We start from the raw sequence: 26,418 nt of genomic DNA, 5'->3' as shown, positions 1-26,418 counted from the left end.
GGAGGTCGGCGATGGCTGCCCCGCAGGCGCACAAACGGCTGTTGGGAAGCTGGCGGGCCGCCGGCGCCGGGGCCTTTTCCGTCTGAGCTGTGGTTCCTGACCCCGGGGTTCTGGTTCGCCGGTGAGTGACGGACGCACCTGCTGCCCGCGGCCCGGCCGTGCAGAACTCCTTAAGCCCCGGAGCTGGAGGCGCGCCTCTCCGGAAGGGGATGCCGTGAAGGCCCCGGGCCCAGCCTGGGGTCGGGCTGGCGGCGGTAAGGACTGCGGCGACTTGGAGGTGCGTCCTGACGCAGACAGGCTCCTTGCTGCGACAGGCTGCTCCCGGAGCTGAGACGCGTGTGGCCTTGCGCGCCCTCCCGGGATGCTGTCGCGCGAGGTCCTTCGGCTTCCAAATCGGGGGCAGCCGGGAAGGCCTCCGCGGTTGCCTCTGTAAACGAAACGTTTCTCTATGCGTCCTGCCTTCTCTTCCCGCGGCTCAGCCGCGGACTTGGCCTGAAACCCGGTGGCGGTTTAAGAGCCCTTCCTAGAATTGTTTCTTGCAGACAGCGTGCTCTTTTTTGGTGCCTCTCATCTTTAATTTCTCCGGTAGTAAGTCCAGCCACAGCTGAGCTTTTGAAACAGTGGGGAACGTTTGAGTCTTTAATACTTAAAAAAGCATTTGGCAGTTTCACATTCACTAAGTCACGTAATCATCAGAACAACCTGTTGGGGCAGATGTTATGATTCCCAATGTAGTTTAGGAAAACGAGACCAAAGTAACTTAAGTGACTTGGTCAGTGCCTTCCTGCATTAAATGGTCATGATGAGTCTTGAACACAAATCTTCTAGAGCTAGTATTTTGTGAATACAGTATGCCAAGTGCTGTTTAATCCTCGGGACAAAATCTTAAAAGATAAGTAGTATCATTTCTGTTATTGGATAACATTAATACACAGAATTTAAAAATCCATACTGCTAAAGGGGCGCCTGGAGCCTCAGTCGGTTAAACATCCGACTTTTGCTCAGGTCATGATCTCGGGTTCACTAGTTCGAGCCCCGGCGGTACTGTGCTGACAGCTCAGAGCCTGGAGCCTGCTTCAGATTCTGTGTCTCCCTCTTTCTCTGTCCCTCCCCCTCCCCCACTCTGTTTTTCTCTCTCTCAAAAATAAGTAAACATTTAAAAAAATCCGTACTGGTACGAATAAATGATTCAATGAATAAGAGAGGGAGCAGGGGAAACTTCCTTACAGTAGGATTATGATTGATAAGTGCAGAAGGAATAATGGAAATAGAAAATGCTTTTTGGCAAACGCCACAGTTAATGTTTCAAACAACAACCATCAGTGGATTCTCAGGAGCAAACATATAATAAGGAACATGATATTTACATATAGGCTCAACTGTCTCTCCACTGATACTTCTAAAGGAGAGAGACCTGGTAGACCCCACCCAACCACGTGATCAAAATTAACATCACCAGTTGGCAGTAAGACATGTTAACACAATTTAATACATTGAGAAAGGTTGCATCATCACTTCTGTGGCCTTCTTGCCAAAAATGCATAATCTTAGTTTAACTACAAGAAAAGGTTAAGCAAATCCATATTGTGGGGCATTCTATAACTGACGAGTAGTTTTAAAAAAATCAAGAGGTTGAAAAGAAAGGCACGGATTGAGGAACTGTCCCAGATTAGAGGAGTCCAAGGAGACATGACAGTTTCAGCCATTGTGAAAATGTAGTTCAGCTCCTGTATTCTGAAATCCATCTGCATGACTGCTTCTGGCCAGTGACTGAACATGGCACAGACCTTAAGGCAGGCCTAGTCCTGAGAAACAAGGGACTTTTGCTTAAGAACTCCTCAGAGGTTTTACTAAATCAATCTCCTTTAGACTGCATGGCAATCATCTACCCAGATTTCCCTCTCTCCATTCATTGTCAGATTTGCATGGAAGTCTGAAGTGATCCCAGCTTTTACTGGCTCCTCCCCATTTTCCCTCACACAGGCATTTCTCCTGACAAAATCTTTGTGGGTTTAATCCTGTCTTGTCCTCTGCTTCTTGGAGGATCCAAAGATATACAATGGTTGAAAGCAATGGGTTGTCCTTGGATTGGGTCCTGGTTCAGAAAATGGACATTAGTGGAATACTTGACAAAAAAATGAACAAGGTCTATAGATTAGTGAAAAGTATTGGGCTAATGTTAATTTCTCGGTTTTGGTCATTGTGCTGTCATTGACAGAGGAGCTGAGGAAAGAGTACAGTATATGGGAGTTCTACATCTGAAATTATTTACAAATTAGTTAAAAAGTTAAGAAAATTATATGCGAGAGAAAAAGTTACTCCATCACATCTCAGGAGGTAAAAGTAACAAATGTAGGTTTTCCTATACTCCTGAAGAAAATGGGATGAAAGATACTCAAAATAATCTGAAAAAAATAGTGTGCCCCCCTCCCCGTTTTTGAGGTATAACTTTGAATAAAGTACACACATCTAAAAGTATCATGTGAGGAATTTTTACATACGCTTACACCTGTGTAATCATTATACAGATCAAAATACAGATTATTTCTAGCATCTCTGCAGGCTCCTTTCTGCCCCATCCTAGTCATTAACCTCCAGAAAGATAACCCCTATTTTTTTTAAAAAAAAAAGTTTTTTTTAAAAAAAAAAAAGTTTTTTTTTAATGTTTTATTTATTTCTAGGAGAGAGAGAGACAGCGTGAGCAGGGAAGGGTCAGAGAGAGAGGGAGTCACAGACTGAAACAGACTCCAGGCTCTGAGCCGGCAGTCAGCACAGAGCCCGACGCAGGGCTCGAACCCACACCGCGAGATCATGACCTAAGCGAAAGTCGGACGCTTAACCGACTAAGCCACCCAGGCGCTCCAAGATGACCCCTATTTTAACTTCTGTAATCACAGATTAGTTTTGCTTGGTTTGAGCTTCATATGAATGGTATTTTGTAGTGCGTTCTCTTTTTTCCCTTGATGCTTTGTCTATGAGATTTATCAGGTTTGAATATGAATTTTCAGAGACCTTCAGATAACTGTGAGGACTGAATTTAATCTTGCTCATTTTTTCTTTTTCATTTTGTACTTGTTCATCAGTCCCCACTCACAAAAAAATTCCAGTTTAAACCAAAATTTCCTCATTCCACATGTTTTATCATGTCAGAAAGTTAGGAGCCATATGGAATAAGGAAACCAGATTTTTTCTTTGGATCTACAACAGATCCTGTCGCTTAGGTCAAGTCCTTTAACCCAAAAGACTTTTGATTCTTCATTTATAAAATGAGGAAGACAGGGTCGCCTGGGTGGCTTAATTCGTTAAATGTCCCTAAGATCTCACAGTTCATGAGATCTCACAAGCCGTGAGATCAAGACCCCCACATTAGGCTCTGCCCTGACATCCTGGAGCCTGCTTGGGATTCTCTGTCTCCCTCTCTCTCTCTCTCTCTGCCCCTCCCCAGCTTGCAAAAAATGAGGAAGACAGCAGCACTTTACCTACTGTTATCAAAGCCCTGTGAATATCAGATGAATGGAATGCGTTGGAAAAAATTTTCAAATGCAAGTGATTATTTCTTTTTGGCATCAGAGTCCTATTATTAGTCCCTATTACATAACTTTAAATCCTCCTAGCCATAAAAAATCCATTCATAGTATGCAAAATACTGCCTAGTAATTGTTAGTTGTTAAGTTACTTGGAATATTAAAACTATAACCTCTGTCCTTCAGTTGTTAGGAATCTACCTAGAAAGGGCACACTGTAGTAGATGAAAAATTAGAGGAAGGTAATACCAAGACAATATTAGATTGGTCTCCTTGTGAGTGTAAATGTAATATACATTATAGGTGGGCAAGTCAGGAATGAGGTGATGGTGGGTAAGGCAAAAATAAATAGAGTCTCAAGAAGAAGTGGGGCTTAAGCAAACTTCGGAAAGCTCTTGAATATCCATGGTATAATCTTGGGTGGAGAGTGCAAACACCTGAATCTCAACAGCATTAAAAGAATAGGTCTGGGGCGCCTGGGTGGCTCAGTCGGTTAAGCGTCCAACTTCGGCTCAGGTCATGATCTCGCCGTTCGTGGGTTTGAGCCCCATGTCGGGCTCTGTGCTGTGCTGACAGCCAGCTCAGAGCCTGGAGCCGGTTTCGGATTCTGTATCTCCCTCTTTCTCTGACCCTCCCCTACTCATGCATAAATTTTAAAAAAGCAAAAAAAAAAAAAAAAACATTAAAAGAATCTGAGAAGCTAAACACCTGACTCATCCAAACAACAGAATTGTTTTCAGAAATTTTTTAAATGATCATTGATTTTTTTAACAATCACACCATCGTAATTATTAAAGAATTGTTGAAGGTTGATGTGATTCCATAGGATACAGGGACACTTGGTGATCAAGTTATACACAGTGGACTGAGAGTTGAATCTAGGGAGCAGGAGACTTGCAATTATAGCAGTCTTGCTGGTTATGAACAAGTTATCAGAGTTCTAAAGTGTAACATTGTAAAATTGTGGAACATTTATGCTAACATGTTTTTTTAAGTCTTTGTGTTTTTTTACATTTAAGCTAGGTAGACTCTGGGAATCTCAATTAGAAGTAAGTGAAGTCCCAGATCCTCTAGGTAAACAACACTACTGTAATGGGGGAAAACTGTGTCCAAGTAAATGCTACTTGTAAATATAAATTGACTTAGTTTTTCTGAATTATTTGTTTCGTGTATATATAGTCCTTTAAATATTAAGTATTTAAATACATTTTAAAAATTGTTCTGATCTTTGCTGTCCTATTTGAATAGACATTTTTCTTTTTCTTTTTTGTTTTTTTAACTTCAGAACCTTTATATTTAAAGTACCCAGAAATGAAAAGAAAGGTAGGGAATGCTGGCAAACTGAGATTGAGTCCTAATGAGGAAGCTTCCGTTCTAAAAGAAGATTATGAAAGAAGACGAAAACTAAGATTGCTGCAGGTAAGATTCATTTAGGACAAAGTTTCAAATTCTCCATCTTCCCCAAATTATTAGTGTTTTTACAGTAGAGAGTTGTAGATGTTTCATTTAAAGCCCTTTTCTGTCTGTATAAGAGCCCTGGTTCTTGAGTATTAACTAGTTTTGGAGAATTTGAAAAATAGGCTGAAATAGTAAATAGATGAAGAAGAGCTTGAGGCTAGGGATTATTTGACTTGATAATTATTCGAAAATCATTCTTTAAACATTTTTGAAATTGTGTGTTACTGTTGAGGATTAGAGTAGGAAGATTAGGATGACTTTGAAGACTTATTGGAAAGATTATTAGGTGCTGCAACAAATTTATTAAGAAGTTGTAGATTATTTTCTAGAGGTCTTCTCAGAGTAAGACAGTTAAGTCCTTGTGAAGCATGTTTTGGGTACCATTCTGTCTAGAATTGGGGATGATGTACCACAAACATGGACTTCTCATCTAGCTGTATCTGTATTCACGTAGGGTAGAAATTTTGTTGATCATCCTTACCATTTTAACCTCTTATAGGTTATTAAAATGACCATGGTAATCCTATTAGTGCTTGGGTTGGGGAGAAGACAAGAGCTAATAAAGCAGAGAACTTTAGAAGTAGTCTTGAGGATTTAACTTCTTACCTGATTTGGATTTTCTGCTTTCGGTAGGCCATATATGGATATTCAGGAAAATTGATATGCCTGAGAAGAATTCATTTAAGTTCGTATTTCCAAGTAGCTTTTCAGAAAACTTGAAGTAAGCCTCTTTTCATATAATCTGTTAAATATGCATTCTTTAGGTTCGAGAACAAGAAAGGGATATCGCTTTTCAGATAAGAGAAGATATAAAACAGAGGAGAAATCAGCAATTAGCTCGTTTGGCAGAGGAACTAAGGACAGAATGGAAAGAATCACAAACTCAGAAAATAAAGAACTTGGAAAAACTGTATTTGGCAAGTTTAAGAAATATGGGAGAGGGACACCAACAAGCCAAAGAAAATGTAAGTGAACACTTACTGACCACCTGTCTGGTAGTAGTAATGGTTAAAAGTAAGTTACAGTTACTCAATGTTTGTCTGGTATAAATGTATACACGTAGAGAATTTATTTTGGGCAGCCTAAACTTATGTTTTCTACAATCGTTTTTTAAAATTATAGTTGACATACAATATTATATTAGTTTCAGGTGTACAACATCATGGTTCAGCAATTACCTTATGTGGTGTTCACCCTGATAATTGTGTATATAGTTACCATCTGTCACCACTCAGAGTTATTACAATAATACTGATTATATTCCCTCTGATGTTTCTTTTCATTCCTATGACTGATATATTTTATAGTGACAAGTTTGTACCTCTTAATCCCCTTCATCTATTTCACCCATCCCCCCCCCACTCACCTCTGGCAACCACCAGTTTGTTCTCTGTATTTATTAGTCAGTTTCTTATTTTTTTGTTCATTTGTTTTGTCTTTTAGATTTCACATACAAGTGAAATCATAAGGTATTTGTCTTTCTCTGTCTGAATTATTTTACTTAGCACATTACCCGTAGGCTTTCCATACTGTTGGAAATGGCAAGATCTCATTTCTTTTTTTTTAATGACTGATATTCCATTGTGTATATACACCATAGCTTCTTTATCTATTTATATATCCATTTATATTTATAATTTTATATCCATTTATAAGTGGACACTTAGGTTACTTCTGTATCTTCGCTATTATAATCTGCAATAAACGTGGGGGTGCACATATCTTTTCAAATTCATGTTTTTCATTTTATTTTGATAAATACCCAGCAGTAGAATTACTAGTATTTTTATTTTTAATTTTTTGAAGAACCTCCATACTGTTTCCACAGTGACTGCACCAATTTACATTCCCACCTACAGTGCGCAAGGATTCCCTTTTATATACTCACCAACACTTGTTATTTCTTTTTGATACTAGCCATTCTGACAGGTGTAAGGTGATAAATCATTGTGCTTTTGATGTATATTCCTTTAATTAGTGATGTGGAGCATCTTTTCATGTGTCTGTTGGCAGCCATATGTCTTCTTTGAAAAACTGTGTATTTAAGTACTCTGCCCATTTTTAAATTGGGTTATTTGATTTTTGTTGTTTTGAGTTATATGAGAACCTTATATAGTTGATATTAATGCTATATCATTAATTAATGCTAATTAATTAATAATCTGATTATCATTAATTAATCATGTATCAGATTGTTATCTGATATATCATTTACCAATATCTTCTCCCATTTAGTAGGTTACCTTTTCATTTTTTTGATGATTTCCTTCACTGTGAAAAAGCTTTCTAGTTTGATGCAGTTCAGTAGTTTATTTTTGCTTTTGTTTCCTTGCCTAAGGAAACATATCCAGAAAAATAATGCTAAGGCTGATTTCCATGAGATTACTATTTATGTTTTCTTTTAGGAATTTAATGGTTTCAGGTCTTACATTTATGTCTTTAATCCATTTTGGGTTAATTTTTGTATATGGTACAAGAAAGTGGTCCAGTTTTATTCTTTTGCATGTGGCAGTCCAGTTTCCAATACTATGTATTGAAGAGGCTGTTTTTTCTGCATTGTATATTCTTGCCTACTTTGTCACAGATTAATTGACAGTATAAACACGGGTTTATTTCTGGCTTCTGTGTTCTGCTCCATTGATCTATGTGTCCGTTTATGTGGTAGTAACCATACTGTTTTGATTATTACAGCTTTGTAATACAGTTTGAAATCAGCAAGTGTGATGCCTCCAGTTTTCTTCTTTCTTAAGATTGCTTTGGCTATTTGGAGTCTTTGTGATTGTGTACAAATTTTAGAATTATTTGTTCTAAGGACGCCTGGGTGGCTTAGTCGGTTAAGCGTCAGACTTTCACTTAGGTCATGATCTCGCAGTTCGTGGGTTCGAGCCCCGCGTCGGGCTCTGTGCTGACTGCCGGCTTGGAGCCTGGAGCCTGTTTCGGAGTCTGTCACTCCCTCTCTCTCTGACCCTCCCCTGCTCATGCTGTCTCTCTCTCCTAGAAATAAATAAAACATTTTTAAAAATTAAAAAACAACAACAACAACAAAAGAATTATTTGTTCTAGTTCTGTGGAAAACCTTGTTGGTACTTCGCTAGGGATTGCATTGACTCTATAGATTGCCTTGGGTAGTATGGACATTTTAACAATATTAATTTTTCTAATTCTTGAACATTATATGCCTTTCCATATATATGTGTCATCTTCAGTTTCTTTCATCAGTGCTTTATAATTTTCAAAGTATAGTTCTTTTCACCTCCTTGGTTAAATTTATTCCTAGGTATTTTATTCTTTGTGATATAATTGTAATTGGGATTGTTTTCTTAATTTCATTTTCTCCTACTTTGTTATTACGGTATAGAAATGCAACAGAATTGTGTATATTAATTTTGTATCCTACAGCTTTACTGAATTCATTTATTTCAGTAGTTTTTTGGTGGAGTCTTTAGGGTTTTCTGTATGTAAAATCATGTCATCTGCAAATAGTGACAGTTTTACCCATTCCTTTCTAGTTTGAATGCCTTTTATCTCCTGTGTGATTTCTGTGGCTAGGAAGTACAGTACTGTGTTGAATAATAGAGTAGACATACTTGTCTTGTTTCTGATCTTAGAGGAAGAGCTTTCAACATTTTACCTGTGAGTATGATGTTAGTTGTGGGAGTCTCATAAATGGTCTTTTGTTATCTTGAGATATGTTCCCTCTGAACCCATTTTGTTGAGAGTTTTTGTCATGAATGGATGTTGAATTCATTCCTGGTATAAATCATATTTGATCATGGTAAGTGATCCTTTTAATGTATTGTTGAACTCAGTTTGCTAATATTTTGTTGGGGGTTTTTGCATTTATGTTGATCAGGGATTTTGGTCTATGATTTTTCTTTTTCTGTAGCTTCTATCTGGTTGTGGTATCAGGGTTATGTTGGCCTTATAGAGTGCATTTGGAGGCATTCCTCCCTCTTCTATTTTATGGAATAATTTGAGAAGGGTAAGTATTAATTCTTTTTTAAGTGTTTGGTAGAAGTTCGCCAGGAGCCATCTGGTCCTGGACTTAAATTTTTTGAGAGTTTTTTTAAATTATTAATTGAACTTTAATATTAGTGATCAGTCTGCTCATATTTTCTATTTCTTCCTGATTCAGTGTTGGAAGATTGTTTCTGGGAATTTATCCAGTTTTTTTCTAGGTTGTCCATTTTGTTAGTATATAATTTTTCATAGCAGTCTTTTTTTTTTAATACTTTATTGTCAAGTTGGTTTCCATGTAACACCCAGTGCTCATCCCCACAAGTGCCCTCCTCCATGCCCATTCCCCCCCTCCCCCCCCACACCCAACAGTCCTCAGTTTGTTTCTCAGCATTCAAGAGTNTCCTCTTTGGAAAAGTGTCTGTTCATATCTTCTGCCCATTTCTTCACTGGGTTGTTTGTTTTTCGGGTGTGGAGTTTGGTGAGTTCCTTATAGATTTTGGATATTAACCCTTTATCTGATATGTCATTTGCACCTATCTTTTCCCATTCCGTTGGTTGCCTGTTAGTTTTATGGATTGTTTCTTTTGCTGTGCATATGTTTATTTTGAGAGAGAAACAGAGCACGAGCAAGGGAGGGGCAGAGAGAAAGGGAGACTCAGAATCTGAAGCAGGCTCCAGGCTCTGAGCTGTCAGCACAGAGCCCAGCGTGGGGCTTGAACCCATAAGCCATGAGATCATGACCTGAGCCAAAGTCAGATGCTTAGCTAACTGAGCCACCCAGGCTTCTCAGCACCCCATGTCTTTTTGATTGGAAGATTTAGTTCATTTACATTTAAAGTAATTATTGATATGTATGTACTTATTGCCATTTTGTTGTTTTCTGGTTGTTTTTGTAGTTCTTCTGTGTCCCTTTCTTGCTTTCTTTGTGTTTTGATGACTTTCTTTAGTGTTACGTTTGGATTTCTTTCTCTTTATTTTGTGTGTCTATTATAGGTTTTTGGTTTGTGGTTATCATGAGGTTCATATTAGGTATCCTATATATATAGCAGTCTATATTAAGTTGATGGTTGCTTAAGTTCAGACATTATAAAAATGTTAAATTTGTATTGCCCCTTTACATTTTATATATGTGGTATAATATTTTACATTGTTTTATGTGTCCCTTAACTAATTATTATAGATATAATTGATTTTACGACTTTTATCCTTTAACCTTCATACTAGCTTTATAAGTGATCAACCAGTGGAATTTTTTTCTTTCATAGTTTTCTCACTTCTAGTTATGGCCTTTTCTTTTCCACTCAAAGAAATCTCTTTAACATTTCTTATAAGGCTGGTTTCAAGGTGATGATTTAATTGTTGATGTTTTAATTGTGTGTCTTGGTGTGGGTCTCCTTGGTTTCATGTTGTTAGGTGCTCTGTTTACTTCCTGGACCTGGAAATCTGTTTACTTCCCCAGGTTAGGAAAGTTTTCAGGTATTGTTTGTTCAAATACTTTTTTTGTTCCCCTTTATTCTCCTCTGGGACCCTCGTATTGTGAATGCTATTACACTTGATTGTGTCTCGGGTCCCTTAACCTATCCTCATTATTCTTATTATGATTATTCATTTTTATTTTTGCTGTTTAGCTTGGGTGCTTTGCACTACCCTTTTTTCCAGCTAGCTGATTCATTCTTAAGTTTATTTGTTTATTTTGAGAGAGAGCATGAGAGCAGGGGAGGGGCAGAGAGAGGGAGAGACAGAATCCTAAGCAGGCTCTGTGCTATCAGCAAGGAGCCATACCCGGGGCTTGAACTCCCAAACTGGGAGATCATGACCTGAGCCAAAATCAAGAGTGGACCCTTAATCAACTGAGACACCCAGGTGCTCTGTGATTGGTTCTTTTTAATATTTTCTATCTCTTTGTTTAAGTTCTCACTGAATTCATCCACTTTTAAATTTGGTGAGCTTCTTTCTTACCATTACTGTGAACTCTTTACCTGGTATATTGCCCGTCTCCATTTTGTTTAGTTCTTTTCTGCAGTTTTGCCTTGTTCCTTTTGTTTAGAACATATTCCTCCATCTCCTCATTTTGACTGATTTTATGTGTTTGTTTCTGTGAATTAGGTGGAGTTCCCTCTCCTGGTCTTGAGGGAGTAGACTTATATAGGAATGTCCCCAGTGTAGACCGAGTGTGCCCAGCAGCTATTGCCGGCCAGCTGCAGCTGGTGTGGTCATAGTCCAGGGGCCTGATTGCTACACTGCAGGGCCACCCTGGTGGGACAGCTAGAGTGGGCATAGGCCAGGGGTCTCAGGTGCTCTGTGCTGGGGCCACCCTGGCAGGATGACTGCACTGGAGCAGGCTGGGGCTCCTGGGGTGCTCCATGCTGGGGCTGCCCCAGCAGACCTGCCTCAAATTTTCTATATATTAATATAATTCAGTAATCCTGGTAGATGCATTTCTTAGGAAAAATCACTGTCCTGCAAAACCTGTCTTCATATGATGTTTAAATTGGAAATATTCTCTTCCAGTACTTAACCATCTGGGTAAATAAAATAACCTTCTGAATCTGAAGTTGTTTCAAGCAATTTGGACAGATTCATTGGGCAGAATTCAGATCTCCCATTTTAGAGGGAAATGTTTTAGAGGGTATGAGGAAATGTTTGTTTGTGGAATATGTATATGCTTGCATTTGATTCACAAACAATAATACTTTGTCTTTCAAAAAAACAAAGTAGAACTTAGTATTTAAGTATTTAGTATTTAAGACTATTCCCAGACCATGTGTTGTTTATTGTGATTTATGGTTGGAAAATACTAGATTGTGGTCTCAGAGACAGCCGCACAAAATAAACAACCTGGTTCCAAAAAAATTGTTTGATATCAAACAATTAGTGAAGAAAATAAATATCCTTAAAGTATGTGACAATGAAATATGGTCCTTGATCCCTGAGTTTAATCTGTTTTCAGTAATAGCCTTAGGTTGTGACATCTGATTTTTGTAGTTTTATTTATGCCACCATTAACTTTGTGCTTTAAGTGCAATGTTTCCTAAACCTCAGTCATTTGAATACCTTCATGATTTTAGCCCTGACTGGAGAACCACCCATATTATTTGTCTGGCATTTTAATCTTGTTGAACATAACATTTTAAGTAATATATATTTTTAGGAACCTGATTTGAATGCTCTGGCACGGCGGGCAGCAGAAAGAAAAAGAAAAGCAGAAATGAGGCATAAAGAGGCTCTGAAATTACAGAAAAATCAAAAAGAAGAACTAATGAAACAAAAAACATGGTAAAGTAATAATGATTTTTATCATATTTTCCACTGGAACCGATAGGGTTAGAAGTAGAGAATACATTGGATACTATTTAAACAGATAGTACATATAAGTTATGGGGTATATCAATTGGTTTTTTTTAAACTTGGTTTAAAAATAATGCATTCGGGGACACCTGGATGGCTGAGTCAGTTAAGCATCCAGCTTGTGATCTCAGTTCAGGTCTTGATCTCAGGGTTGTGAGTTTGGTCCCCCTGTTGGGCTCCATGCTGGGTGTGAAGTCTACTTAAAAGTAAAATAAAATAAAAATAATGTTGTGGGGGTGTGGTTTGCCTAGGTGAGCAAATTAACAAATGACTTCAGCAATTACTTAGTTTCTAGAGAAAAGTGTGGCTAGTTCAAAATGCATGTCCCCCTAGATCTGTCTGCCTCTGTGTAAAAAAAGAAAAATCAGTGCAGTTAAGAGCACGGAAAGAGATTCAGACTATTGGCAAATCATTTAATGTGTATTTTTGCATGTTGTAAAAATGACGGAGCCCCTTACTAATCAACAGTGCTCATTTTATACAGTGGCCCGTCTTTATCAACATTTCTAGTTTTTTGTACTCTAAACCCTTGTAAATTAAGAAGCATTAGATGTTTGTTGGGTCACTTTCAGTGTAGGACTTTATGTCTTTAGATACACGTCTTGGGGCGCCTGGGTGGCTCAGTCGGTTGAGCGTCTGACTTCGGCTCAGGTCTTGATCTCACGGTTCATGGGTTTGAGCCCCGCATCAGGCTCTGTGCTGACAGCTAGCTCAGAGCCTGGAGCCTGCTTCAGATTCTGTATCTCCCTCTCTCTCTGACCCTCTCCTGCTCATGCTCTCTCTCTCTCAGAAATAAATAAAACATTATAAAAAAAATAGATACCTGTCTTTTACTTGTAAACATTTTCTTACATGTCCGTTGTGTAGAGACTTATTATTAAACAGCGTATTGAGCCTGTGGGATAAGACTGGAGAATTTCTTGAGATCCTCTGCCTTTTATATTTTAGACTGTAAGGGTTGTGCTGTAATATTACCTAAGGGATTAATTTAGGACATCTCTTGTTTTTTTCAAGGCATATAACAGCTCGAAAGGAAGCACTACTTGTGGAAAAAGNTTATCATATTTTCCACTGGAACCGATAGGGTTAGAAGTAGAGAATACATTGGATACTATTTAAACAGATAGTACATATAAGTTATGGGGTATATCAATTGGTTTTTTTTAAACTTGGTTTAAAAATAATGCATTCGGGGACACCTGGATGGCTGAGTCAGTTAAGCATCCAGCTTGTGATCTCAGTTCAGGTCTTGATCTCAGGGTTGTGAGTTTGGTCCCCCTGTTGGGCTCCATGCTGGGTGTGAAGTCTACTTAAAAGTAAAATAAAATAAAAATAATGTTGTGGGGGTGTGGTTTGCCTAGGTGAGCAAATTAACAAATGACTTCAGCAATTACTTAGTTTCTAGAGAAAAGTGTGGCTAGTTCAAAATGCATGTCCCCCTAGATCTGTCTGCCTCTGTGTAAAAAAAGAAAAATCAGTGCAGTTAAGAGCACGGAAAGAGATTCAGACTATTGGCAAATCATTTAATGTGTATTTTTGCATGTTGTAAAAATGACGGAGCCCCTTACTAATCAACAGTGCTCATTTTATACAGTGGCCCGTCTTTATCAACATTTCTAGTTTTTTGTACTCTAAACCCTTGTAAATTAAGAAGCATTAGATGTTTGTTGGGTCACTTTCAGTGTAGGACTTTATGTCTTTAGATACACGTCTTGGGGCGCCTGGGTGGCTCAGTCGGTTGAGCGTCTGACTTCGGCTCAGGTCTTGATCTCACGGTTCATGGGTTTGAGCCCCGCATCAGGCTCTGTGCTGACAGCTAGCTCAGAGCCTGGAGCCTGCTTCAGATTCTGTATCTCCCTCTCTCTCTGACCCTCTCCTGCTCATGCTCTCTCTCTCTCAGAAATAAATAAAACATTATAAAAAAAATAGATACCTGTCTTTTACTTGTAAACATTTTCTTACATGTCCGTTGTGTAGAGACTTATTATTAAACAGCGTATTGAGCCTGTGGGATAAGACTGGAGAATTTCTTGAGATCCTCTGCCTTTTATATTTTAGACTGTAAGGGTTGTGCTGTAATATTACCTAAGGGATTAATTTAGGACATCTCTTGTTTTTTTCAAGGCATATAACAGCTCGAAAGGAAGCACTACTTGTGGAAAAAGAGAGATCTGCCAAAATTACAAGTCTGCCACCACCACCTCCAAGTCTTTTTGAGGTGAATTACTTGGAGCGTTGAGAAGAACTAGGTTATAATAATTCTTGACTACTAGAATTCAATGCAGGTCAAAATTTCATTTGCTTAAACTTAATTTTTAAATTTACAGGTAATACACGAGTATGTCTAGAGTATTTAAAAATAATCCTAGATACTTTTTATCCATTCTTTAGTATATATCTCTGATGTGTAAGGATGTTTTTTAAATACAGTTTTAGTATTCCTGATATCTAATACCCAGTCTATATTCAGTTTTCAGCAGTTGCCTTAATTTTTTTTAGTTGTTTCAAAAGCTGTTTTTGATTTTTTTAAAGCTATAAATGGTTTGGTCTTTTTGTTTTTTTTTTAATGTCCTTTATTTTGGGGGGGAAAAACTGGATTATTTGCCCTGTTGACTTTTTACACTCAAGATTTGGGCATTGTAAATGGTTACCATTTTACAGATAAAGAAGTTAGGTTCAGATAAGTTTATAAATTTACACAAGACTACATAAAGTGGATAAGAGGTGTCTATTTGTCTATGGGAGTAATATGTGTGCTTTTGTGATTCGGAGCTTGTTTTAGAAAAGACATTAAGTAAAATGGAAATGAATCTTAAAAGGTATTGGTTCTTTTGTTTTACAGTAGTTGTAGTTATTGAAATGGCTGTTTGGGTGATTATCACAATTACATAGTTATTTCTATCTAAAAAGTAGAAATAAACCCCATAAGTAGAGGGATATCTAATTTCATTGTATATACAGGCATATCTTATGTATGCAAGATCAGCATAAGTACCAGATGTGGGCCTCTTTAAGGCCTTCATTTTGTCAGCTTCCCTGCTTTTATGCGGAGCCATCTGCCATGGGACATTTGATCCAAAAGATTCAAATAGAAGCATTTCAGATTTCAGTCACTCTGTCAGTACCACCTCCCTCGGTACCGAGTTAAAACGCAAGCAGCATTTTATCCATGATACCTTTTGATTACATTTATTGTAATTCTTAATGTTCCTAACCAGTCAGGGTCAAATATTTACAAAAAGCAAACAAAGCATTATCTGTGTAAATGATCTGACAAATAGGAATTATATGCAAATCTGTAGTTGTACTTTTTCTGCCAAGTTTTTATTATGAAAATTTTTAAAATACAGAAAAGTTAAAAGGCAAGTACAGTTAAATGAATAGCTGTTTACATCTATATATGTATGTATAGATTTCACATAAGAATAAGGACATTCTCTTATGCAACCACAGTATCACACTGAGGAAATTAATAGATTTTTAATACCATTTAATATAGAGTCCATGATTAAGATTCTCCAGTTGTCTCTAAATTGTTTTATCTTACAACTTCATATATGTATATGTATACACACACACACACACGATTTATTGTCAAGTTAGCTAACATACAGTGTATACAGTGTGCTCTTGGTTTTGCAGGGACAACTTCTTTCTTTTTTAAATAGGATTCCAGTTGGGTTTCACCTGTTGCTTCTGCTTGTTTTGTCTCTTAGTGTCTCTCAATCTAGAACATTCTCACACTCAACCCTAGTCAACTTTTGTATTTTAGACTTTTTGAAGAGACTAATTTCTCATATTCTGTTTGTCTCATTTGGTTATGGTGGTGACTACAAGGCATCTCTATCGTAAAGGTATATTTTGTTCTGTTCAGTTATCAAGTTATCTGGGAGGCCGGATAATCTGGGAGGTGATACTCTGGCACCAGATAGGTATCTGTCATCCTTCTACTTTTATGCACGGTCTTATTTCCATTTGAAAAACAAGTTTCTCATCACTGGTGATGCACCACCATAACCAAGTGATCAAACCTAGAATCCATAATAAGAGAGCAGCTTGCCATTATGTACATTCTAATGTTACTCAGTAAACTATACAGTATCAACAATTTAATATTCTTACCTAAGTATGCTCTAGTTTTTCAACCTGTGTTTCATGTTAATGGAACTATAGTGCATGATCCCCATGTAAGAAAAATGAATAAGGATAATGGGTAGAGGGGTGCCTGGGTGGCTTAGTTGGTTAAGCGTCCGACTTTCGCTTAGGTCATGATCTCACGGTTCGTGGGTTCGAGCCCCGCGTCAGGCTCTGTGCTGACTGCCAGCTCAGAGCCTGGAGCCTATTTCAGTCTGTGACTCCCTCTCTCTCTGACCCTCCCCTGCTCACGCTGTCTCTCTCTCTGTCTCCTAGAAATAAATAAACATTAAAAAAAAAAAAAAGGATAATGGGTTAGATACAAAATTACTTTTTTTTATAGGGTTCAGCTTTAATTGAAAATACTGTTACCTAATAATCCATTGTCTATGTTCCTTTTTCAGAACGTTGAATTAAAAAAAACTTCTCATGTGAAAACCAGTAGTTCTACCTATCATCATCTCCACGCTTTTGTGAATAGAGAGATGGATAGAAACCAGGTGATTGACTTATTGTTGTTCATGGTCCTCACTTTATTTCTCTGTTCATTGAAGTGAGTTATATCTATACGTGTTCTTTATGAAAAATTTGCCACTATAAACATAAACTATAGGAAAATAGCTACCAATTTCATCACCAAAGAGTAATGTGATTCCTACATTAATGAATTCATTATAGTCTTTATATATAAATATATGCATACACTTTTCAAAACATAATTTTTATGGATATCATAGAGTTTACTTAACCATTGTTCTTTTATTTCTTTTTGCTTCTGTAAATAATGCAAACATAATCTTGTACATTTTTACCTATAATTCTGAGGTATGTTTAGAAAAGATTCTTGGAGGAAAAATTATTGGTTACAAACTATAACAATTGATACAGATACTTGATACGGATCATTAAATTGCCTTTTAAAAAGTATCAGCAACATATGAAAATGAGCATCTTTATCATACCCTTATCCGGTTCCTTGTATGGATTATTATGATTTAGAAAGTATTGCCAGTTTTAAGAGTGATAAATGAATCCTTGTTATTATAATTGCTATTTCTTTGTAACTAGATTTTAATTTCTTTTCATGTTGGATATATTTGGCTACTAAGAAAACAAACTTTCCCAATATAGCTTTCTTATGGAGATTAGAATGCAGCAAATACACATTTTGGTTAACTGCTTAATGGCAGATGTTAAAATCAATATTCAGTTCAAACCTGAGATAGATGAGTATTCTCATCATAGAATTAACTTTTAATAAAAAGAATAAATCTTGATTTGTTTAAAATCGTAAATTATTATTTTGCAACTTTAATAGTATTGTAACATAGGGACAATAATGTCAGTCTGTGGCTAACCTGCTTTTGTGGTTACTGCACTACATTTTGCAGTATTAAATAGATGTTCTCTCTCAAATAAGATAGGTAAAAACATTTTTTTACCTAGGTGTTGTATAGTGTACTGCTGATGGGGTTACAGCAAGTTATTAAACTTTCCTCTTTAATAGTAAATAAAAGAGCTCTCTCTTCAGTTGCTGGATTGAAGTTTGGATCAGTACTTACAATGTAGTTTTAGAAAAAACACTCTCACAAACTAAGCATTTTGATATTTGCTTTATTTGCTACTTTATGCCATCACTTAGGAAAAATCTGCCTTTAAACCTTGGGTTTAAAATGTAACAGTGGAGGGGTGCCTGGGTGGCTCAGTCAGTTGGGCATCTGACTTTGGCTCAGGTCATGATCTCACAGCTTGTGAGTTCAAGCCCCATGTCGGGCTCTGGGGTGACAGCTAAGAGCCTGGAGCCTGCTTTGTATTTTGCGTCCCTCTTTTACTCTGGCCCTCGCCTGCTCATTCATTTTTCTCTCTCTCTCTCTTTCATAACTAAACATTAAAAAATTAAAATGTAACAGTGGAGCAGTGTGTTAGGTTTTCAAGATAAAAAAATTACCTCTGAATTTTCATCTGCATCTTGTTTCTTTTTTTTTTCTTTTTTTTTTTTTAATTTTTAAGAGAGACAGAGCATGAGCTAGAGAGGGAGAGACACAGAGACAGAATCAGAAACAGGCTCCAGGCTCTGAGCTGTCAGCACAGAGCTCGAAGCAGGGCTTGAACTCACGAACTGTGAGATCATGCCCTGAGCTGAAATCGGATGCTTAACCGACTGAGCCACCCAGGCGCCCCTGTATCTTATTTCTTTAGCAGCTTTCTGCAAATAAATGACTTGCGTATGTTCAGCCAACCTTTTTAACATTACAAGTGCACGATGTTTCGTTAGAATACCCTGAATAAAGAAGCTTTAAAATCTCTTTTAGGTAATAAATTTGGTCTTTGGCTTCAGAATTATGAGGTAGTCTCTTGTATCCCCACTTAGAACCAGTTACTCTCAATTACATTTAGCTACGTTTACTTTCTGTGCACACAATGAAGAAAACATGATTGCAGTTTCTAAATTACTCATGGCCTTCATTGCATTTGTTCCTTTGTCAATGACAGTTGCATAGCAACTTGTTAAAAATGGATTTTTTTGTCCCTAGAAGTATTTTTCTAGTCAGATACACTATTGTTTGCTGTGACACCCAGAAATATCTTTAGACAAGCAGAAACAGTTAAATTCATCAGTTATTCTGCTGTCCAAATGTCTGACATACAAGATGCAGAAGTACCATATTTAATAATATCACTCACATTATGTGCACTGCAGATTTTAATTCATGGAAGAATTTTTTAGAAACATATTTTCTAAAAAAAATATCGCCTGGGTTTCACAGTTTTTGCAAATTTCATATACCTTTTGAGTTCAACTGCTAAAAATTTAATCTGACAATTATTTCAACAAGATTTTTGTCTACATTTTTAGTTTCATTAACACAAGTCTATAAGGGATTGTCTTCTTAAAGCATGCTTATAGAATCTTGTTTTCAAGTTTGGGCAGTCACTCTAACCTTTTATTTTCTTCATATCTTCTATGTACCTCATTATATTTGGATCGTACATTTATTGTGAATGTTGTATATTTTTGAAGTTTTTCCTTCCCTTAAAATTTTGGTTGAGCACAATTGACATACTGCTGTTAATTCACCCTTAAATGCTGTGGTGAAAATTGCTAAACAATATTTTTCTTAAAAATGTCATGGCCTGGGGCACCTAGGTAGCTCAGTCAGTTAAGCATCTGACTTCTGCTCAGGTCATGATCTCTTACTGCTCGTGAGCTTGTCAAGCTCCACATTGGGCTCTGTGCTGACAGCTCAGAGCCTAGAGCCTGATTCAGATTCTGTCTCCATCTCTCTGCCTCTCCCCTGCTCTTGCTCTCTCTGTCTCTTTCTCTCTCTCTCACAAGTATAAAATAAAACCTAAAAAAATTTTTTTTAAAGTTATGGCCTAAATGGAATGAAATACTGTTCTTAAAGATTACTTTATTTAATTTTATACATTTTAATTCCCTAAATAATTTTTTTGGAAATTAAAATGCTGATTCAGTCTAACCTTTGTTCTGCCTGGTGTTCTGTAGATTTTCACAAATATTTATTGGCTCAAAAGGGGTATAATTTTTCTTGAATTATATTAGAGTTTATAGGCTTGCCTTTCTTATAGCCATTCTATACTATCCACATAAAAGCTGCGTTTTCAGTATGAGGTGAAAAGTTATTTTGCAAATAATGCAAGGTTTTCATGCCTGCTATTGTAGCTGCAGCTATTAACTGTATAAATTTCCTTTTCTTCTTTAACAATGGTCCTTACTCTGGGTTCATTTATCCTTTTTTTTTTTTTTTTAATGTTTTCTTTATTTCTGAGAGAGAGAGAGAGAGAGAGAGACAGCATGAGAAGGGGAGGGGCAGAGAGAGAGGGAGACACAGAATCTGAAACAGGCTCCAGGCTCCGAGCTGTCAGTACAGAGCCCGACGCGGGGCTCGAACCCACGAACTGCGAGATCACGACCTGAGCTGAAGTCGGACGCTTAACCGACTGAGCCACCCAGGTGCCCCTGGGTTTATTTATCCTGAAATGACAGGTGACCACAGCTGCAGCCCACAGTCCACAGAACATATGAAGCAATGCAACTTTTTCTTGTAATATCATGACTTTACATTGCTTCTTAGGAGCACTTCTTGCATCGTTAGTGGTACTTTGTATGGGTCCCATGAACATGATGTTATGCAAGGTTTATGACACTGCACTAATAAACACGATAAAAAATACACAGGCACCACAAGACATCACTTTTTACCATATGCAGTTTACTGGAGAGGTGAATTGCTCATGTAGAAATGATTAATGTCAGTGTTTTAATCAGATAACGACACTTGAGCTCACTGCAATAGCAACAAGAAGTGGCTAAAAAATTATTATGCAGTACCTGGGTAGCTCAGTGGGTTGACCATCCTACTCTTGGTTTCAGCTTAGGTCATGATCTCATGGTCATGAGATGGAACCTGCTTAAGAGTCTCTTTCTTCCTCTGCCCCTCCCCTCTGCTTGTGCTCTCTCTCTCCCTCTAAAAAGTAAAGATAAAAAATAATTATGATAGTAGTTTAGTATGTATTACAGTTAACTTTATGCCCTTATGACTTAAACATTGAATCTTTATGTCTGTTTACATTTCTTGACTGTGAATGCCTCCACATCTGGTCTATAAGTCTTGTGTTTGTGAGTTTTGATAAATTTTAACTTTTTATATCTATTTATGGTAGTAAATGGTTAAATAGACCAGTATCTTACATATATTTTATGCATTCATGACATACCTAACTTTTCTTAATTTTTTTGATATTTCTAGGCTACATGCTTCATCTGTGAGTTTTTCCAGAGTGTTGCAAATCTCCAAAACATTTTCCAATATATTTATTGGAAAAAACTCATGAATAAGTGGACCTGCACAGTTTTCAACCTGTGTTGTTTAAGGGTCAACTATAGTAGCTTTCATAGTCATCATTCTTAGTTCACTTAAGAATTTCAGCATATAAAATATATAAGATGGTCCCTTAAAGTCACCTTTGTAATGCTTAAACCTATACTTGAAAGTGAACATTCAGGTACAATAGTAAATCCAGGTTATGTGCCCTTTCCCCTCTTATTTGCTATTATTATTGTTAGCTTGGTGAGATGATGTGATTACACACAAGTTTTAGGAAGTCGGGAATTATATTAAAGTAGCTGTTTTGGTGACTTGGCCTTCCTGAGGTTGAAGTGAAGCAGCAGCTATTGACTGAAAACCAAGGACAGATCTCAGTTCTTCCCTAAATGACCTTAGATGCATGTGGGTTCTTCACTAGCTTGTGAGTGCTGAGAGCACTGTTGTTTTAATGGAGTTTCATAACACAACAACGATGGAGGACTGTGTTTGGATGAGCATAGTGTAATCTGGTTTAAAGTGAACGAATTCGGGGCACCTGGGTGGCTCAGTCGGTTAAGCGTCTGACTTCAGCTCAGGTTACAATCTCATGGTTCGTCGGTTCAAGTCTGACATTGGGCTCTGTGCTGACAGCTAACTCAGAGCCTGGAGCCTGCTTCAGATTCTGTATCTTGCTCGCTCTCTCTCTCAAAAATAAATTTAAAAACATAAAGAAAGTGAACGAATTTGTTCAGCTTTCACTAACAATTTGATACTTTTCATATATACATACAGTTGATAATTGTGGGCATATATCTCTTCCTATTTTATTTTATATAAGTAGGGAAGCATGATTTTAAAGTTATTTTTTAGTTATCACTTTGTTTCACAATTTTTAAATTTTCTGAAATTTACTGGTTGACTGCTAGCCAGATCCTCATGTGGCTGCTGAAGAAGAAGCGAAAAGACTGGAAGAAAGACAGAAACAAGCAGCACAAGAGAGAATGGAACAGAGTGAAAAGGCGCATGTACGGGGTTTCCAGGCACTGAAAAAGATCCATTTGGCTCAAGTAAGAATCCTGGCCATCGACGTACCATAGGCTGTAGAACTGATTAGTGAATGGGCTCAGAGGTCAGAGGTGTGAAGAATACGAAAATACACTCTTAGACTCCTGTCATTTCAAGTTTCCCATTGCACTTTCAGGTTGGGTGAAGCAGTTCTCACAGTTTATTGTTCTTCTAACATTTTTTTGCAATGATGAATGTATTAAACATTTAATATTTTAGTCAGCCAAATGGCCTGAAGAGAAATTGATCACTTTTCTCATTTAATGAATTGGATTTGTGCTCTGTGAATTTTGGGATTCTGTTTATTAAATATTTACTGAGCAAAGCACTTGCTGATTGATTCAGAGGTAGAGTCATGGTCCTTCCTATCAGGAAGCTTTGAAAAAGTGTCACAGAGCTCTAAAATATGTGTAATGAAACCTGGCTTTATAAGTGTAGCTTCACTTCTGTCATGCTTATTATCGTTGTATTTATCCTCGGAACTTAGGAGAAAATGATCCATTTTAGAAGTCAAATGATTTTATTTTCTATATTTGACTAATGCATTTGGAAGTTTTTTTTTTTTTTTTTAAATATTTTTATTTATTTCTAGGAGAGAGAAAGCGTGAGCAAGGAAGGGTCAGAGAGAGAGAGGAAGACACAGGCTCCAGGCTCTGAGCTGGCAGTCAGCACAGAGCCCGACATGGGGCTCGAACCCACGAACCACGAGATCATGACCTAAGCGAAAGTCGGACGCTTAACCGACTAAGCCACCCAGGTGCCCCATGCATTTGGAAGTTTTAAACACTCAGGTGAAGAGTGAGTTTTTAAGTGCTTCTGTAGGAATTAAGAGCCTTAAAGTGGAGCACCTAGGTGGCTCAGTTGGTTAAGTGTTGGACTCTTGATATTAGCTCAGGTCATGATCTCACGGTTTATGAGATCGAGCCCCGTGTCTGGCCCCGCGCTGACAGCATGGAGCCTGCTTGGGATTCTCTCTCTCCCTGTCTGCCCTGCCCCCACTCACTTGCACACACTCTCCCCCTCTCTCAATAAATAAACATTAAAAAAAATAAAAGCCTTAAAGTTGATTGGTATAGTTTTAACTGATTCATATATGACCTTCTCACTTAAACTTTTAGATTTTATAAACTGGGAGTAAATTATGACTAGAATAACTGATTATCTGAATTATTACCAATAATTCTCATCCTAAGACTTAAACTGATAGAAAAAAATGTGAAAGACAGTCAAACTGAACACATTGTTCCACACATCAGTAATGTTTTGTGGTTAAGAAATTCCATAGTCTGCCTGGAATTTCTTCTTCACTGCTTAGCTGGTTGACCTCAGGCAAATTACCTAACATCTCTGAATTGTTTCATTGTCTGTTTTTGAACATGAAATGAGTTTAGTAAAGCCCTTAGAATAGTGCCTGGAATTCCATAAGCTCACAGCAAATCTCAGTAGTGATCATAGATGTTATTATAAATGATTCAAGCAGAATAATATGCCATATTTGCATTGAGCTAGAAATAGAATATTTATTTCAAAGAACTTTGAAGTTAAATGTAAGGGATTGTTAGAATCTTAATATTAAAAAATGAATCATAAAACTTTACATAAGAATAAGCCCAAGTGTTGTGGGGCCCCTTGGTGGCTCAGTTGGTTAGGTGTCCGACGTGGGCTCAGGTCACAGTCTGACAATTCATGAATTTGAGCCCCGCATCAGGCTCTGTGCTGAGAGCTCAGACCCTGAATTGCGCTTCAAATTCTGTGTCTGCCTTTCTCTTTGCCCTTCCTTTGCTCGCTCTCTCTCTCTCAAAAATAAACGTTAAAAAAAATTCTTTTAACATTAAAAAAATTAAAAGAAAGAAAAAATAGTGTTGTCTATTATCACTTGGCAAACACCATTACATAGGCTCTCTGCCTTTTTTGTAGGCTCAGTGTCTCTTACATGAAAATGGTCATCAAAACCTGCAGTCTCACCACTAGTAGAGGGTTGCCTTTTCCCTATGTAAACCTTTTTGCTGCAGACTCCATTGTGTCCTGGGATCTTATTTCTTGCTAGTGTCTGTTATAAATAGTATTTGGCCTCTACCTGCCTCTCCAATATTATCTTTTTTCCTTAACCATCCTTGCCCTCCATGCTCTGTCTATCCATTACCTGTGGCAGTTTATTTTCTCCAGATGCCCCATGTCTTCATCTCTATACCTCTGTGCTTCAGTACTTCTTTCTTACTTGTACTCCTTCACCCACTTTTATCTGGCTTAATCCTTGACTCAAGGGATGAGAGGTCTTCCCTTATTCTCTCTCACTATCTCCCACCACTAAAATTCAGTTAGATAACCTCACTAAAACAGTCTGCTTTAACTGTCATATTAGCCCATCTTTTTAAGCTTAAAGACCTATAAAGAGATCCTATTTCATCATGGGGACTCATAAGGGTGTGAAGTAACAGGAAATATCTATTAAGCCTCAGTCACTCTGGGTCTCGGTGCTTCTCTGAGACTGTTCTCTGAGACTCCTCTAGTCTAGGAGTGAGATTGTGTTTCTAGCTTCTAGCATAGTACCTGGCTTTCAATAAAAATTTTTTTAATGAATACTTACTGTCTTGTGGCAGAACACCGAGGAGGGGCAGGGAGGAAGTCCAGTCCCTGTTCTTTGTGACTTCTCCACTTTTCTGTCACTGTGAATAGTACTGTCTAAAGCCTGTGACTCCACTGTTGTTGATTAAGTCTCTGTATTCTTGAAGACTCAGGAGAAACTAATGAAAGAACTCAAACAGCTGCAGCAAGACGACCTGGCACGTAGGAGACAGACTGTCGCGCAGATGCCACCACAGCTGGTTGAACTTCCATACAAGCGCAGTGAGATGAAAGAAGACTGGCAGAGAGAGCTGGAATTCGCCTTCGAAGACATGTATAACGCAGACAGGAGTAAGACACTTTCAGTAAACTTTCAACAATGCTTCTAGAAGTGTTGTGGTGGGAAAATACATTTGTATTGGTGAAGCAGTCTTTATTTTGAAATGAGTTCTCAGTTTGAAAGAAGCTCTCATATGTTAGAAACCATAATGGCCTTTAAATTTTATGCTCAAGTTCTTCGTAGTCATTTCAGAATGGAATCATTCTCTCTCTATTTCTTTATTGAGAGGTAAAAGGAAATCTGATTTTGCACCTTGAACCAGAACCTTTGCCCACCGTGACTGATCAGATTCAAGATGAAGAACTGGACCTTTCAATGGAACAAGAAAGTTTAGCGGAAACTGAAAACATTCCAGTGACAGAAGCCGAAATAATATGTTCTAGTGAAGCAGATGGTAAAAACTCCTTCTGAGCTGAAAGTTACAATATTCCATAGAAAAAAATGCTAGAAATTTGCCAGCAGGAAAGTCTGGTCTAATTTCAGTGCAGACAAATAACTAATACTAATGGGGGTGAGGAAGGAAGAAACCGTGTTTTAGGATTTTCATCAACAATCCTAATTTATATGGGAGGAAAGTCATTTTGTTCACATGTACATAGGTTATTCGGCTATTTAAGTTAGATACTCAATTCTAAATTAATTTGAAAACTCAGCACTGTTTTTAGATTTTCATCAAGTCACCACAGAGTTCCTACTGTGTTAATAGGAGGAAAAAACTACCAAGTACTTCATAATGATGACTAGCACAAACTTCAGTCTCTCTTCTAAACTTTACCTCTGTCTCCACCATTCTTAACTTTTTCACTTGGCTATCTCACAGTTACTTAAAGCTCCCTGTCTGATGATAAATCTATCCCCCCTTGTCTACTGAAACCTTGTCTTCTTCATGTTAGTGAATGATACACACATGGCTATCTAAGCCAGCACCATGAGATTTACCTGTACTGCTGCCCCCCTCCACATCTCCTGAGAGACCACATTCTGTTTACTTTGACCTCTTTTTTCCCCCTCCATACCTTTGTTCACAACCACTCAAGCTTTCTCATCATCTTTACCCTACACTGGATAGTAGCCCTTGGGGTTCCAACTTTATGTACATCCCCTGTTAGAGCTGGATGAGACTCTATCCCCGTTCCCGTGCCCACACTGCTGTCTGACAGTGTAAGGTGACCGTGACCTCTCAGAACCGTGAGCA

The 26,418-nt window shown here is 37.7% G+C and overlaps 1 protein-coding gene across 4 annotated transcripts in view; it reads left to right on the top strand.

Moving 5' to 3' along the window:
* Positions 1–12: 12 nt before the first annotated feature.
* Positions 13–26,418, top strand: part of CEP295 (centrosomal protein 295) — a 56,936-nt gene continuing 30,530 nt past the window's right edge. For 2 of the 4 annotated variants that reach the window (XM_077780595.1, XM_077780593.1), the window contains exons 1-9: positions 13–277; positions 4,810–4,943; positions 5,747–5,947; positions 12,094–12,218; positions 14,415–14,508; positions 16,829–16,924; positions 22,180–22,320; positions 25,051–25,234; positions 25,450–25,617. In XM_077780595.1, the coding sequence (XP_077636721.1) occupies positions 4,836–4,943; positions 5,747–5,947; positions 12,094–12,218; positions 14,415–14,508; positions 16,829–16,924; positions 22,180–22,320; positions 25,051–25,234; positions 25,450–25,617 (1,117 nt within the window). In that variant the 5' untranslated portion in view covers positions 13–277; positions 4,810–4,835. Of the gene's footprint in view, positions 278–4,809; positions 4,944–5,746; positions 5,948–12,093; positions 12,219–14,414; positions 14,509–16,828; positions 16,925–22,179; positions 22,321–25,050; positions 25,235–25,449; positions 25,618–26,418 lie in introns of those variants that run through there. The other 2 variants (XM_077780594.1, XM_077780596.1) reach the window with 2 other exon arrangements.

Source organism: Crocuta crocuta, unplaced genomic scaffold, assembly GCF_008692635.1.
Source record: "Crocuta crocuta isolate KB4526 unplaced genomic scaffold, BGI_CrCroc_1.0 scaffold78, whole genome shotgun sequence".
In the NCBI taxonomy this organism is placed as follows: domain Eukaryota; kingdom Metazoa; phylum Chordata; class Mammalia; order Carnivora; family Hyaenidae; genus Crocuta; species Crocuta crocuta.
Note: the sequence above shows the minus strand (reverse complement) of the source record. Positions and strands in the feature narration are given on the sequence as shown.